This window comes from Camelus dromedarius, chromosome 20 (assembly GCF_036321535.1).
Source record: "Camelus dromedarius isolate mCamDro1 chromosome 20, mCamDro1.pat, whole genome shotgun sequence".
In the NCBI taxonomy this organism is placed as follows: Eukaryota; Metazoa; Chordata; class Mammalia; order Artiodactyla; family Camelidae; genus Camelus; species Camelus dromedarius.
In genome coordinates, this window is record NC_087455.1 from 16,194,869 (window position 1) to 16,211,792 (window position 16,924).

Sequence of the window (16,924 nt, forward strand, 5' to 3'; positions counted from 1 at the left end):
GTTAGGACTGGAAATAAGTTTTCTGGTGCAGAGACAGGAAGCAGAGTTCCCTCCTGATAGCCACTGTGTTCTTTGCTGGGGGAGAGAAGGTTGTTTGCTGAAAAAAAGTCAGCTGGGAGTGGGCTCCGGGTTCTGCAGAGGTGGGACTAGTGACTGTGGAATTGGAGACGGGGGCTGACCAGGGACACTTGTAAGGAACACAGTGGTGCTGAGCACCCAGCCGAGGCTGCAGACCACACATAGATGGTGGTGCCAGTGGACATGGGGTGTGACGATGTGTAGCTCTAGCGGATGATTACATTTTGGGTGGGGTGTCTACAGATGGGCATAGCAGTGGTAGGACCAGGAAGTGAACAAACTGAAGTGGAAGAAGAGTAAGACTGAAACTGACATTAAAGTCTAGACTGGGACCTAAAGGAAGGAAGTAATGTCGAGAAGGAGGAACAAAGTGGAAGGAACAAAGGGCAAACCCTAATGAGTCAAATGTCAAAAAAGTATAATGGGAAGAAGGGAGCAAGCTGGAAGGAAGGGAGTTCCTTGTTAATCCGTGGTAGGTGCTGCAGACATTACTTTAAAAGATAACAACAGCTACCTCTTACTGAGTTTGACTGTATGTCAGAAGAAAGGCAAAGGGTTTTACCTACATAATTTCATTTAAGGCCCATAGCATATACCATAATCCCCATTTTACAGATGAGAAAACTGAGGCCTAGGGAGGTTAAGTATATGGCTTGCATTTTTGTAGCTAGGCAAAAGAAGAAACTGCATCTGTCTGATGAAGCCAATGCCCATTATCAGCAAGCTACGTTGCTAGTAAGTTTTTCTTATTGTAGAATAACCTATGACTCCTGCATCCTTTTCTTATGAGCTGATAACCCAGGGCAACTTATATTAACCCCCTGGGCACCGCAGGATGAAGTCCAGATTCCCTTGAGTGACACAGGAGGTTGATCAGAGTCCAAACCCACATCCTCCTTTCTAGACACAGCCTCCCACACCCTCTGCTCTTGCCTGCAGGAACTATTTTCAGTTTGCCAAGGGCATCAGGACAGCTTCTGGACATGGTGTTGTTTCAGTCAGTGATGTCTTTCTCCCTCTTCTCCTCCTGGCCAACTCCTTCCAGTCCTTCCAGACTGAGCGTGAGTATCACCCCCTTCCCCCTTCTTCAAGTGGAGAAATTAGAATGATGCCATTTGCCTAACCAAGCAGGCTTAGAACATCTCTGCAGACCTGCATCCCAGCTCTCCTCTTCATACTAAAATTCTGGGATGCTGACTCCTTGTTCAGGGCTCTCTTCACAGTCCCATAGCCCCTTTCTCTTCCATCTTCCATTTAGTATTTCACCATTTGGAGGGACCCAGAAAAAGGAAGGGGAAAGTCTCTGATCATGACTAGTGATGATGGACTCTTGTAGCAGCCTGAGGAACCCCCGGCTTGTGCCAACACTGTAGAGTGGCCAGTCTGGTTCTCACAGCATCCTTTTAGCACCCGGTAAAGAGAAAAAAAATTAGACAATAAAAAAATGTAGTCAATAAATTCGAGATATCTGTGGGTATCCTTAACCAAAACAGATATATTAAAACACTTTCTAACATTTTTATAAATTGAAAGCTAAAACATTCTATAGTTACTCTTGCTTTATATTATGCATTATAATTATTTTATAATGTGTGCTATAATTAAGTTAGTGGCATGGGTCACCTAGCAGGGAGGTGGATGGTTTGTGGATGTGAACAGGATGGGGGTAAAAGGACCCAGATTTTCACTTTCTGGGTGGGTGATTGGGCAAATACCTTATTTTTCTGGAGGTCTTTTTTTCTTTATGTGTAAAATGGCAGTAACAGGAGAGCTTCCCTGGCATTGTCTGGGAGGCCAAATGACAGCATGGCTGTCAAAGCCCTTTGTAAACTGTAGCATGCTTTAGGGGAAAAAAAAAACGGGGGTGTTATTTCCCAGTGTTAGAGGAATGTATACAATACATTGCTTACTTTTAACCTGGACATACTCATTCAGGAAACTTCGGCAGCAAAAGGCTTTCGGAAACCGGGGAAAGAATCCGGCAGAATGAAAGAGAAATGGCAAATCGAACCTCTCAGAGATTCTCCTTGAAAGACTACGGGATGAAAAATTAACTTGGCACTGTTGCGGGTGGGAATGCGGGCGGCTGCCCTGGATGCTCCGTCTTCAGCCTCCGGTCACTTTCCTTCCCCAAAGCCATCTTAGTCAAAGGTCATGTGTGAGTCTTGTCAAAGGCCAGCTTCCAATGGAATCATTGTCCCCCGGGACAGCGGCCCCCTGACTACATCTGCATTGGAGAAATCCCAAAAGCAAACGGCCCAGTGCAAACAAGAGCAGCCCGGGGCGGCCGTCCCGGGGCAGAGCTCACAGCGGAGGCCGCGTCCGCCGCGCCCGGGCCCGGAGCAGGCGCCCAGACGGCCGCAGCATGAGCCGCCGCGCCGATCGGGTACGGTAGGCGCCTCCCTCTCCCCGTCCTCCATTGCTTGGGCTCCCGGGTCCCAGCTGCTGTTCTGTCAGCCGGGAAACTTTGCAAAGGGCCTCCGGATTCGCCGGAAAACGGTCCCCGTTGGGCTGCGTTCCCGTGCACTCAGCTGGAGCGATTTCCAGACGCGCGAGATGCAGAGCTGAACTCATTTCGAGCTTTCGCTGCCAGGGAATGTTTGGGTTTGTAAATACGTATCTCGTTTCTGGAAAGGCAGCCTGTAGAGCCTGCAGAGAGGGGCCGTGGACGAGTCTCCGGTCCCCACGGCTGGAACCGGTGCCAAGAGGGAGCTCCCCGGGGCACAGCGTGTCGCCGGGATCGGGGAGCTCTGTCCTCCGGGGGCCGCGGGACTGCCTGGCGTTTTGTTTATTACCTGTTGGACAAGGGCTTTGCGGGGAGGATGGGGATTTTTAAAGCCATCTGTTTCAGTCGTGTTCTCTGGGAGCCTACATTTGACTCCAAAGGAAACAGAATCATCTCGCAGAGGGAGGGGGCCCCTTCCACATGGCCGGGCCCCCTCGCGGGCTCCACAAAGGGAAGATGTTGACCCGCGTGCACAGCGCCGGCGGCGGGCAGCCAGTCTCTCGGCCCTTTGTACTGCACTATTTGAACAAGCTGACTTTCAGATGAATCTGGCTCATTTTGGATAAGAGTTGAGGGAGCCTGGAGTCTCAGCTGAGTAGTGGTGCTTTTGGTCCGGGCTTGGGAATCTCTCAGGGCAAATCGGGCAGGTGGGGAGGGTCGGAAGGGGCATGGGGCACGGCCGGCGTTCAGGTGCGAGCTGTGGGTCAAAGGCTTCGATGGGTGTTCTGCTACACACTCTGGTTTCATTTTAACAGGTCCGAGCTGAGCCGTTTCTCACTGATAAAGACAATGAAAACAAAAGCCATTCTCGAGCCCTGCAGGACACATAGGGGGAAGCGGGTTCTGGCATTTGTTTCTGTATTTATCACACAGCCAGTTGTGTGGAGACTAGGAAGTTTTCCTCACATCAGTCTTGAGATGTTTGTAGAGCTTCTGCACTTCCCCTCCAGCTGCCATCTCGATTTTCTCTTCCTTCCCCCCAAACCTCTTTAAAGAGTGGGTGACATTCACCACCTCCATGTCCTCACTGCACAGCAGCTCCTTCATACCCAGTCAGTGGCTTCTGCCCCCTGAAGATAAACCTTGGTCAGGGCCATCAAACACCTTTTGGTGGCTAAACCATAGAGTGTGTAGCATCCAACCTTTCCCCCCAAGTCTCCTCTGTGTCATTTTTGAACTGTTGGTTACCCTCTCTGTTTTTTTTTCACTCTGTCCTGAGTTCTTGGGTAGGACACTTCCTTAGTTTCCCTCTGACCTTTTGAGTTATCATTTAATGCCTTGAAAGGTCTTCCCTTCACCGATACTGGAGAGACACTCTGCTCCTTGACTCTCTTTCCTTTGCATCTAGTAGTCTTTCTGGAAAATCGCATCCACCCCCCTGGCTACACCCACTTCATACAAATCTGTAGCCTCTCCTGATCTTTCCTGTAAATACCAACCTTTCATACAGAACCTCTCCACTTTGATGTCCCATGGAGCACCTTAAAATCAACATGTTCAAACTGAATTTGTCTTTCCCCTTCCTCTCCCAGGCCTGCTTCTCCTCTTCACTGCTCCGATGGCATCCCTAGCTGTCCCAGCCAGACGCAGTAGAATTATCCTAGGGGACTTCCTTTCTTTCATTCACGACACCTAATCAGTCACCAAGTCCTATCTACTCTTCCTGCTTAATGCCTTTCATACACACACCTGTGTCTCCATCTCACCTGCCACTGTTTTGGTGTCAGCCAGTACCACTCCAAATGTGCTTCTGGTCACAACTTTCTGTGTGTCTCATTTAAGACCAGTACTACTATCCCCAGGCCCCTTGTCACCATACGGTGTCAAACGGTCTTTCTAAAATGCAATATGATCATGCAGATCTTTTTTGAAAAGTCTTCAGTGGATTTCTTTTTTTCCCTTTTGAGAATAGTACTGACATACACAGGTTCTCCCAGACTTGTCTTTTCCCTTCCTCTTCAACCTGATCTCTTGCCAGTCTCTCCCTCACCACATATGGGATGTACATTTTAATGCACACTTTAGGCATACTGTGTGCAAATTTAGGCATAGTAAACTAGTTACTAAACATGACTTTCCTCCCTGTCCTTCTCTTAAGTCTGTGCCTAATTTCTATTTTTCCTTTAACACTCAGCTGAGAGCCACTTTCTCTTGGAAAATAACCAGATCATCTGCTCCTCATCCTTCTTTCTTTTTATCGTAGAGCTTCCTCTACCCCTTCTATCAGAGCATTTACTATTCTTTATTGCAAATATCTTTATTACTCGTCTCTCCCATCTTGGCCTGTAAACTTCTCGAGGGCAGGCATCAGCTCTTTTTGTCTTAGCATCCTTAGCGCCTAAAGACTGGACCCAATGTGGATCATCAGTGAATTTGTATGAATTCATTTACAATTCTTATCAATGACTATTATGTTCAGAGATCCAATCTATAAAACAATATGGTAAAGAATGAAGAATGAATGTCAACCATGATTATCAGGAAAAGGCACAATCTTCCAGTTATTTAACAAAAGAAGAGTTCAGACTTTCTGGGTATTTGAGATAGTTCTCCAAGTCTCCAGATCTAACAACTCCTCTCCAATCCACACCTCGGCTAATGTGCTACCCACATCTACCTGAACCTTGCCCAAGGCTGGGAAAAGCTGCATGAAGAGCCTTTTGCAATTTTGTTTTGGCTTTTTGAAGGCAAAGGAATCATTTTCAGGGCAGAACCTGGCATGGGAAGAGGGTACTGAAGGCCAAGCTAAGTGGATTTCTAAGAGAGACTTTTGATAAGCTGATGTCAAACATACAAGCTGGTGTCTTTTGAAACCAGAAGTCAGGACTGGCAGGTGAGATCTCTAAGGGTTGCTAGAGAGTGATGGAGGCTTTGGAGACTAAAGATGAAAAAATTCAGTTTGATTTCCTAAAGATGTGCATAGACAGAGAGGTGGATGATGATTAAGTTCTATAGAGAGTGATTTAAACTGCAGATTGTTCTTGTTTGGAGTCACAGTCCTTTTGAGATTCAAATGCATGTTACTCTTCTCAGAAAAAATACACAATATACAACATGTGGCACTTTTCATAAACTTCCAGGAGATTCATACAAGCCTACTCTTGGACCCCCTTGAGTTGTCATGAACCTCAGGGTAAGAATCTCTAAGCAAAGGATTTATTCATTTGAGAGATATTTGGAGGAGTAGGTGATGATTAATAGGAGCCTGCATGGTCCAATAATGCACACTTTCTCTTTTGAGAGGATCCCAGTGTCATGTGTGGTGTTGAACTTGGAGTCACAAGACTTGGGCTCATGTCCCTGCTTTGGCACTCACTAGTTGCGTGTGACTTTCTCTCTGAGTGATTGTTTTATTATCTGTTAAAAAAGGATGACAAGGGTTGGAAATGGTAGCTAAAATAAAGTTTGTGAAAGGACTTGGAACGTGTTGTACTCAGTTAACATTAGTCAATTCAAAACCTTGAGTTCAGGAAGGGCCCAGATCTTGTGATAGTCTTTGGGATCAGAAGCCTGCATGTGGGCTGGATTATGGGCTGGCTGAATGCATCTGTTAGAGGAGAGCTGTATCAGCAGGTGGATGTCTGTGGTGCTGTTCTACTGGCATCCGTCTTCATTCCTGTTTCATTCAATGTCATTGACATCCCGGAAGGCATAACACACTGATCACATTTGCTCAGGGAAAAGGCATAAGGATTAGGAGCCTAGAAGTTATCAGTAAATTGTAATATATTTTGACTCTTTATTTTTGCAAGGAGTGTGTAAAGGTAGATATAAAATATATCATGCAGAGGAGTGGGTATAGCCCAGTGGTAGAGTGCATGCATAGCATGTACGAGGTCCTGGGTTCAATCCTCGGACTGTTAAGAAAAACAAACAAACAAACAAACAAACAGGCAAAAAAAATTAAAATCTATCATGCATAGTGCCAAAAATCAATTGCAAATTATTGGATGTGTGTGTATGAGAGAGACAGAGAAAGCAGGGGGCGGGGTGGGGGTATGGAGCAGTGAGATGGAGAAGGAGGGAGAGGGAGAGAGTAGGGGGAAGAGAGTGGGTTGCAGGAGAGAGGAGAGAGAGAGAGAGAGAGTTAAAAACAAAGTGATGGCTTCATATAGTTAAGGTTTAGGGATTTAACCTGATAATACAATCAATCATGAGATGTTTCTTCTGAAATAGTGTTAGGTTTTATTAAAAGAGGTATGAAGCATTAAATATGGAGGGTTGTAGTTACTCTACTCTGTATTATGCAAACCACGTTTAGAACAATTATATCAAGTCTGGGTGCTTCACATTAATTCATTAGCATTTTGGGGAGCACATACTATGTGCTGATCACTGTGCTGAGTACTAATGACAACTGTGCTGAAAAAAGACAGACCTGCTCTCCTGGAGTTTGGAGATATAGCAATAGAGACAGCAATACAGCAAAGGTGCTAGGTGAACAAGTAGATGATTTAATTCACTGTTATACTTGCTATATTAGGGGAAGCTTGGGTCCCTGTGGAACCACCTAAGAAGGAGCATTTAATCCAGATTTCATGGAACCAGGGTAGACTTTCTAGAGGCAGTAATGTTTAAATTGAAACTGAAAAGCTGAGTAGGGGTTGTCAAGGTGCAGATGGTGGAGGGAAGAGGGTTTCAAGTGCAGGTGATATTAACTTCAATACGGCAGAGACCTGTTGAGGAATTGAAAGAAAGGACATGACCCACAGAGGCAAGGGGATGAGAGAGATGAGACTAGAGTGGTAGCAGGGGCTAGAACTTCATGCTGTAAAGCTGTAATTGGTCCTTAGGAGAATAGGGAGCCACTGAAGTTTGTAAGCAGGGCAGCGTCACAATCAGTTTTGTGTTGGAGAAGAGCATTCTGGTAGCAGTATGGGCAATGAGTTGGGTGGGGGGAGGTGGTCAGTAAGAGAGAGAGAGGGAGAGAGAAATGACTTAGGCGGCATTGTGGTAGTATAAGCAAGAAAGGATGGTGGCTCCAACCAAGATGGTAGCAGGAAGATGACAAGAGTGGAATATTTAACAAGCTAATTAGGAGCTACAAAGCAAGTAGTGACAAACTAAAGGAATGCTCTAGGAAGAGAGGCTGTAGGACATTTAACCTGCCAAGAGGAAGCTCTAGAGAGCCACATTCTCTGTCTTTACATCTTTCAGTGTCATGTGGATGAGAGATTAACATTGTGCTTGTCTCTCTGAGATGGCAGCACTGGGTCAAATGAGTGGGAGACACAGGGCGATAAATTCCAGTCCAATACTCTGAAGAATTCTAACAGAATTGTTCCGAGGCAATGAGTTCTTTGTCACAGAGGCATTTAAACAAAGGCTTGATAAATATTTTTGGAAAAGTTGGAGAGGCAGGGATGGGGTAGCCAGGCTGGAGGGCACTGACATTACCTTTCACCCCAAGATTCTGAGTATGAAGTTCAAGTCTCTTACTTAGCCTGGCATTTAAGGCCCACTGGGATCCAGCCCTTTGTGGAGTGGCCGTCTGTCCTGGTTTCCCTGTGTGTCCCTAGGGCAGCCTGGGGTCTCCTAGTGGCTATTAAGAGCACTCGATGTTCGCTCTCAAAAAGTCTTAGTTTGAACAGCAAATTTTATGATCACCGTCCCTTGACTTGATATCCCCATCTCATCGTCCCCTGGCATCCTGTTAGGAACCCTATGAACTATTCACACTGAACTTTTTGTTACTCTCAGAAGAGACCCAGGATTTCGCTGCATGTTAGTTTACTTACGCCGTTTCCTGTGTCAGGAATACCCCTCCCCTGCACATTCTGTCTACCTCACTGACAATCTCCTTTCCCACCAAGGCCTAACCTAAATCACACGCTGAGCCCTTCATCAAGCCTTCCTGTAACACTGTAGTGCTAAGTACACAGTGATTTTTATACATATTTGATTTCCTTCCATTTCCCTCTAGAAGACCAGTACTAAGATCTGTGAAAAATAGTCATCCAATGGTATGAATGGTGCTGTGTCTAAGGCAATAACCTTTCAGAAAGAAATTTCCATTTATTTAAAAAGTCATATTTCCATTTTATAAATGATGTGTGCATCATGTAGAAAAAACTTTAAATAAGGAAAGTACCCGGAAGAAACAAAAAAATCATCTACAATCTCTGTACCTATGGATAAGCATATAAACATGGCAAATATCCCTTCTATATTCTTTTATGCACATGAAGTCCTAAAATTGGAATGACACATAGCCTACTGTAACCTGCTTTTCACTAAAATGTAGCAAATGTTTTATCCCATGTCATTATATACTTTTCAAAAACATGGTCTTCAATGGGTGGTGAATTGTGTTCCATTCTGTAGCTGTCTCGTGCTTCAAGTTCTCTTGGTGCGCATCTGGCTGTTTCTATCTTTTGATGTTATGAATGGTGCTATGATGACCCTCTGAGACATACATCCATGTACCCATATATCCATCCTGTATGGGACATTTATATTTTCTAAAATGGCAAGACAGTTGATAAAAAAAAATGACATTGAGTTGCTAAGAACACATGAGTTAAAAAAGATCTGATTTTACTTTAAAAAGCTTTATTCCGATTCTATGTTATATAACCCTATTATGTATGAGGTCTTATATATACACATATGTCTATGTCCACTTATTAACCCTCTAATGAAGATACCTGATTTGAAAATGTGTCAATAGTCTGCGGGCTTGATGCAGAAGTGAGAGATAACCAATAACTACATTTCTGGAATGAAGAATTGAATTTGAAATCTAAAAGCTTCCGCATCTATGTGAATATCAATGTGACAAATTTTTACTCCTAAGCTAAATATAAGGAAAAGTGATGACGTGTATGTTACAGAATAAAGAGAATTCTCTGAAAGGAGAGACCCTGCCCGATGCTCGCCCACACCCCCAGAAATGTTTTGCAAGCTATAGGCACATCCCTTAGCCCAATCATGTTGACACATAAAGTCAACAATCATACGGGTCTTTACAGAGGTCATCAAAGTAAAGTGAGATCATCATCAGGGTAGGCTCTCATCCAGTGGTTGATGTCCTTATAAGAAGGGAAAATTTGACCCAGAGACATGGAGGAAGATGATGGGAAGAGAAACAGAGGCAGATGGCCATCCTCAAAACCAAGAAGAGAGCCTTTCCTCACGGCCCTCAGAAGGAACCAACCCTTCTAACACCTTGATTTTGGACTTCTAAGAGTTCATAGGAGTGACAGGTGATAGTGTCCTGCTATTTCAGTGAACAACGAATTTTCATAACCATTATCTCCCTTGACCCTGACCATAGCATAAAAGATGAGCATTCTTATATCTCAGCTTTAGGGATAGGAAACAGAGGTTCAGAGAGACTAAGTGAATTATTCAAAGTTGCACAGATTGGAAGTGGCCGAGCTGGAACTCAAAACGTGGGCCTTCTGGTGCTAAATACCATACTTTTTTAATTAAAGCACGATGCTTTTCACCTTCATGGATGTGTCAAATACCATCTTCTTTCTTTAAAATTTGAAAAGACATGAGTTGTGGCGTGCTAAGCCAGCTTTCTCATTTTTTTCTCCCCTAAATCCCCTGAGAATGATTTTATAATCCCACTTGTTGGAAGATCTCTGAGGGCTGAAGGCACCTACTCCACCCATGTCTTCATTATCAAATATTTATCAGGAACTTAGGCGCCCGTGTTTATGTGCACGGAATATTTCTTCTCCACTCAGAAGCTTTGTTTATGGACAAAGTGAGCTTTCTCAATACAGTTTGATTACTGACAAATCCAACTGCAAAGCTTTGGACGTGTTGGATATAATTGAGTTTTTCCATCATTAATACTGCTCAGATATTAATTCAACATAGGGACCTGAGGGGCGCCAAACAATTTCCAGGAAGCTGCTTGACTTTAATCAAGATTATCGCACTTTTTCCTTGGGTGACCTAAGCTTGTTCTTGGCACCCGTGAGCGCAGAGCACTGGTTGTCTCATAGAGTTTCAGTGGCTTCTACACAGGAGATTTATTAGTTTTGAACCTTGGGGATAATTCCATAAGAATGTAATTCTTGTCCTCCCTGAAAGAACAGAATGTCGTTTGTGTAGGGCTGTTCTTGTTGTGCGATAAAACCAGTGGTCCCAAATTGTGGAATTGTAGCCGTCTGTAGGTAGGGTTATCAGATTTAGGAAAAAAAAAAAAAATAGACAACAACAAAGAAAACCCCAGGATGCCCCAGCTGAATTTCAAAGTCAAATAAACAAGAAATACTTTTTTTTTTAGTATAAATATGTCCCAAATATTGAAAATACTAAAAATAATATTATCTCTGGCAAACCTACCTATACGGTTGTATCAGGGGTTAGAGTGTTGATAATTTGTTAATATTTCAAAAGTCTACGAAAATAATACATTTACTCAAGGGAGACTTCAGAGGTTCCTGAAAATGTTAAATTGCCTTGATTTTGATTGGCATTTTTTGGACCCAACTTGAAAGCCCGAGTCATCTCAAGCTGAAACCGTAATGATAGTTCCGTGTTTGACGACTTGTATTCTGGGGAACACGCAAAGCACATGCATTGTATCACGTAATCCTCAAAACCGGGGGTTGGAGAGCTACAGCTTGCACTGGCTATTTTGTAAATAAAATTTCACGAGACCCCAGCCACCTCTGTTTGTTTCTGCTTAGTCTGTGGCTGCTTTCATGCTACAACAGTAAATTGAGTGGTTGTGACAGGAGATTGTTATATGACCCGCAAGACCTAAAATATTTACTATTTGGCCCCTTACAGGAGAGGTTTGCCTACACTTGCTCAAAACCACCCTTTGAAGGAGTTGCCATTCTTCCCATTTTTAGAATGAAAAACATAAAAGCCTGCAGAAGTTTAAATAACTGGGCAAGGTCTTTCAGCTCTTAGAATTCAAACCCAGGTCGGCTGAGTTCCAAAACTTCTGCTCTTAACTACAGCTGACCCTAAGGCTGATGGTCAATTCCTTTTATCCTCACTGGGTTAAACAATGGGGAAACTGATCTGTGATTTCTAATGGAATGCTATCCATCTCAAAGATAAGGCAGAAGGAGTGGGGTAGCAGTTAAGCACTCAGGTTCTGAAGCCACACTGCCTAAGCCCCAGCTCTACCACTTAATTTCTCTGTATCTCAGTTTCTTCCCCTATAAATTACCAATGATGGCTGTACCTAGATGCATGATTGATGCTGGGGTCAAGTGAGACGATGTCTAAAACGCTGAAAGGGCATTTGACATGTGGTCCACCAGTCACTTACTATTTTTATTCCAAACAACTATTATTTCAAAGTCAGAGTGAAATAAAGAGTTTGGAAAAGTTGGGATCATCTGGGTTGGCTAACAGAACAGAGCACAGTGGCCCCTGCTTGTCAGATAACAGCTAGGAAAGATGTCTGGCCAGCTCCTTTATACAGGTATACCTCATTTTATTTGCTTTACTGTGCTTTGCAGATATTGCATTTTTTTTAAAAAACAAACTGAAGGTTTGTTGTAACCCTGGGTGGAACAAGTCAATTGGCACCATTTTTCCAACAGCATTTGCTCACTTTCTGACTCTGTGTCACATTTTGGCAATTCTTGCAATATTTCAAACTTTTTCATTGTTACTATATGATCCGTCATCATTGATCTTGAATATTGCTGTTGCAAAAAGGTTATGACTTGCTGATGGCTCAAATGATAGCATATTTTTTAGCAATAATGAATTTTTTAATTAAGGTATATGCATTGATTTTTAGATGTAATGCTATTGCACACTTTATAGACTACAGTATAGTGTAAATGTGATTTTTATATGCACGGGGAAACTAACAAGTTTGTGTGACTTGCTTTATGGTGGCATTTGCCTTATTGCAGTGGTCTGGAACCAAACCCACAGTATCTCCGATATTATGTGCTGTGAGAGATGTCTTTGGTCTGAGCACGTCTTGTAGTCCTTGTTTGGCCATGTTTGCCTTGGGAAGGCGTGTTATGCGATGTTACAGGATGTTCATCCAGTGCTTGCTGGACCTTAAACCCCTTATTACTATTACCCCTGATATTTATAGTCCTAATATCCACTCCCAGTGGCTCCAAATTGACTAAAAATATAGCCAGGCTGCCAGAGAATAACCTTCTTAAATAACACAAGACAGGCAATTGTCCTCAGAAACACCTCAATCTATAATTTAAACCTTAGGCAAAAACTAGAAAAAAAAATCAGTTTTTACCAGTATTCCTCAACCTCTAAAGCGTATTTTGTGTCTGGAGTCACTATGAATAAAGTCTGTATGTAGAGCATGTTAAATATATTAGAAAAGCCTCGATCTTTTGAAGAGATTAAGCAATAAAGTTGTTTCCTGAGAGTGAGGGAAGTGGAAGGCTTGAAAAGACTGGAAAAATTTGCGACATTGTGTACAAACTGTTCAAGGGCTAGTCAATATGAAGTAATTAAAGACATGGCCGAGACTCCTGGAGACTTGGCTTTGCAAAAATGGAGTGGCATGAGTGTGCGTGGCCATTGTCAGCAGGGTTTTGCAATTTCCTCGCATGTCTTGGGTGCATGGAAACAGGAGAAAGAAAGTGACATTATTTTTCTAGGGGTGGGGCTTAGCCCTCCTCTAGGATCTAGGGAATTCTTGAGAACTCTAGCCTTGGGGATGGAAGGAGGTGGTCCCAGCAACCTTGCTGCCATTTGACACAGCATAAGGCTGCAGGATGGTTGCCTGTCCCCTTTTCTCCTCTGTCTCAACTCTCCACACTCTGATTGCATCTCCCTTCCTCTCTCTCCGCCATCCACTTCCTTCTTTAGTGTATTTATCCAACTCTAAGGAATGTCTCTGGGTGCCAGGCACTGTGCTAGGCTCTGGGGGTTAAAGGAAAGAGGCACGCATTTAGTTCCTAACCTTGTGGAGCTTACAGTCTAGTGTGAGAGGCACACATGCTAAGAGTTAGAGTAAGTACTGGAAGGCATAAAGGTTGGGACAGAAAGAGAACAATGAGGTGGGGGAAGCAGGGGGTCGTCTGGTTGGGATCAGGAAGGCCTCTCTCTTAAGCTGAGAACTAAAGACTCGGTGAGGGTGGAGAAGTCTGAGTTACAGCTTCCAAACTCAACCAGCTAGTCAGCAAGAAGCAGCCTTGAAGTTTGAACCCACGTTTGCCTGACTTTGAGAACTATCCACTCTTCACCAAATCCTAACCAAAAAAGAATGATACTCGGTTTCAAAATGTTTACATTCAGATCTGCTGTCCTCTCATGAAGCAATCTGAACATCAGTAAGGAGAGATCGTTCATTCATTTGCCCATTCTTGTCGTTTGCGATGGGTTAGCCACGATGTGTATGTAAGTGCCAAGTGCAGCTGTGAGCACCAGCGCTGAGGAGTGCTGAGGAAAGCATTGTTAGCCTGGAGCTGGGTGATGCAGCCGGAGTCTGCAAGCTCTTCAAATGCATCACAATGCCCTCTTTGCTCCATAGGATCCTGGCCCTCATTAAAATGCAAGGCATGTGCATCCCACTTTATTCCTTTCATTCCCAGACAAACACAAGTCTGAGAAAGAGGCAAACAAGTCTGTCCCGGTCATAAGTCTGCTTGTAAATGTGGGTGTTTTGAGGAGGTTAGGCTGATGCTAGCAGGTTACCATTGCACTGTGAACTCTGAATGTCATTCGGCACTCTGGGGTTCAAGGGTAATAGTTCCCGCAGTGCTAATTACACACTGCAACCCACTGCCAAGGGAGGTTAAGCAGGTCTGAATGGCAGAGTTGGCAGCCATCTTTCTAGGGTGTTTGGATTTCTAGCTGTCTGGGGAATGCATCTGGTCCAGATGTAGAAAGTTCCACACTTTCCATACCAGATGTGGAACTTTCAGGAGATGATGGAGATGTAATTCCTGTCTTCAAGGAACTCTTAGTTTAGTAGGAAAAATTTTTATTGTAACAAACTCAATCCAGGAGGCAAGTTGTGGTGAAACGATTAGGGACTTCGAACCATTCACACTGGGTTTAAATCCTTTCTCCACCATTTACTGTGTAGCCTTGAGCAAATTATATCTTTTTCTTTTTTGGGGGGGGGAGGGGTGTAATTAGGTTTATTTATTTATTTTAATGGAGGTACTGGATTGAACCCAGGACCTCGGGCAGGCTAAGCATGCGTTCTACCACTGACCTATGCTCTCGCCCAAATTATTTCATCTTTCTGAGTCTTGGTTTCTTCCTCATAAAATGGGATTCTATAACTACTTCATGCCATTATGTAACTAGCTTAATAGATGGTAACTTTTCATCACTATTGCTATATTTATTACTGTTGTCATCAGAATAGGGCAAATTCTGTTCTAACAGTGGGTGACTTTGGGCAAATTATTCAAACTGTAAAATAGGATAATTCAAACGGCCTTATGTGTGTGGGTCAAGGGCTAACTGCTTTCTCTCATCATTCTTACTACTGTTTTTTAGTCTTTATTCATAGCTCTTATTACTCATTGATATGCTTATTTATTTTATGTCTTTTCCTATCCCCCAAAAGTAAACTCCAGGAGAAAGTATTTGGGTTCTTTTGCTAATTGCTCGGGTTTTTTTGTGCCTAAACACAATGCCTGGACCATGATATATTCTCAAGAAAATATTTGCTATGTAAGTGGATGAACAACTGAGTGAATGAATGCTAAATCCTGGTTTATTATTTAGCAAGTGGTATGCTCCTGGCACACAGTAGCTGTTATTATGCTTAAGGTCATTATCAGGGTTAGAATATGGTACGTGCCAGGCCAGGAACCAATACAGAAAGATTGCTCCTGGCTCCGGCAGGCGGTGATCTTTGTTCTTAGCACTGGCTTCTCATCCACTGTGTTGTAGTTGAAACAACTGGGTCATTGTCAATAGTAAGGTCACATGAGATTAATTGCAAAAATAAGAGCTTCAGAATTTTTAATCAATCCTCAGGAAGAAGGCGAAACAGCTGCAGAAAGGGAGGGAAGGCTGGGAAAACGACAAAACAGCATCTTTTGCAAAGTATTTTGTCACATGAAGCCATGGGCTACAAGTCTCTGACCGAGATTTACCCAGCTCCAAACCTAGAAGGCACGCAAAAGCAGCTGCTCGGGTCAGATGACACAGAAGGAGTGCGTTGGGAAAAACCAAAACCCAAAAAACCCCGAAAACCTCAACTACCTTTCAGGTTTGAGACTGGAAGAATTTCTTTTAAAAATAATAGAACAAAATACATCATAGCAGAGTGGACTATAGCAAGAAATACCTGGGAGCTGGACTCTGGTTAGGCAGATCTGAGTTTGAACAAACATGTGTGTATTTGGGCAAATTACTTAAAACTTGTGTGAACCTCTGTCAAAAAGAGAAACCAATATGTTCTTTGCAAGACTGAGAGAATTCAGTGAGATTATTTCTGTACAATGCCTGGCACAGTCTAGGTGCTCCAGGGATGGTAGCTGTTGCTATTAGCAATGAACGCTACCTGGATTAATTTGCTTAATCCCCACTACCATCCTGTGAGGAAGGTACTGGCATTCTTCCCATTGTACATATGAGGAATGGAGGTCTAGAGAGGTTTCCTAACGCGGGCTAGCTAGCGAGCATCTGAGCCATGACTCTAACTAAGCCCGACAGCCCAGGATTTTCTTAATTAACAAGTTGTATAACATCTCTCGTAATAGCAACAGAAGCTTAGCGGGACAACGGAAGGTCCAGAGCTTCTGCATTCTCTTGCATAATACTCACTGCAAGTTGAGGTTATTGGATTTCAACTTTGCAGTGGCTGTCTGTCTGCAAAGGATTGTAACAGACCTAATAAGGCTGGGAGAGGCCGTGTAAGGTCAGCATGTCTCATGCCTGTCTTCCTGATCCATCCAGAAGTAGATCGTTTCATTTCTTAAGTCCATCAAATGATGAGGTGAAAGGTGTTTCTCCTTTTCTTAGTCCAGCCCTGACCATGTTTCCTTTCATTGGCATAAATTAAATTGCACATGCCAATTATCTGTCTATACCTATCTGTATCTATATGTATCTTTCCTTCAGGAGACGAAATAGTAAGAACAAAGTGTGTATAAGGATCCTTACCTTTCCCTTTGATTTGCTCAGGAAAAAAAATAAAACCAAGTTCTGGTTATTTAATTTAATTTGAGTGGCTCTTTGCTGGTCATTACAGAGAGAGGGAACTCAGGTCCTCAAGAGAGTTTAAGAAGAGAGGAAAATAATAGATGACTGGAGTTGGAAGGAACCTTAGATGTTGTACAGCCAGTCTTTTTTTGAATTTAGAGACTTCATAAGAATTCCTGATCAACGTTTTATTGAGTAGTAACCATGAGTACATATTTTATAAAAGAACTCTGGCAGCACCAAGGGCTACTGATTTTTCCT

At 43.3% G+C, this 16,924-nt stretch overlaps 1 protein-coding gene across 5 annotated transcripts in view; it reads left to right on the forward strand.

The window, feature by feature from the left end:
* The first annotated feature begins 1,045 nt into the window (after positions 1-1,045).
* ENPP2 (ectonucleotide pyrophosphatase/phosphodiesterase 2) overlaps positions 1,046-16,924 on the forward strand; it is a 101,121-nt gene continuing 85,242 nt past the window's right edge. For 3 of the 5 annotated variants that reach the window (XM_064476875.1, XM_064476873.1, XM_064476876.1), the window contains exon 1: positions 1,046-1,139. In XM_064476875.1, coding sequence (XP_064332945.1) covers positions 1,062-1,139 — 78 coding nt within the window. In that variant the 5' untranslated portion in view covers positions 1,046-1,061. Of the gene's footprint in view, positions 1,140-2,310; positions 2,465-16,924 lie in introns of those variants that run through there. The other 2 variants (XM_064476872.1, XM_064476874.1) reach the window with 2 other exon arrangements.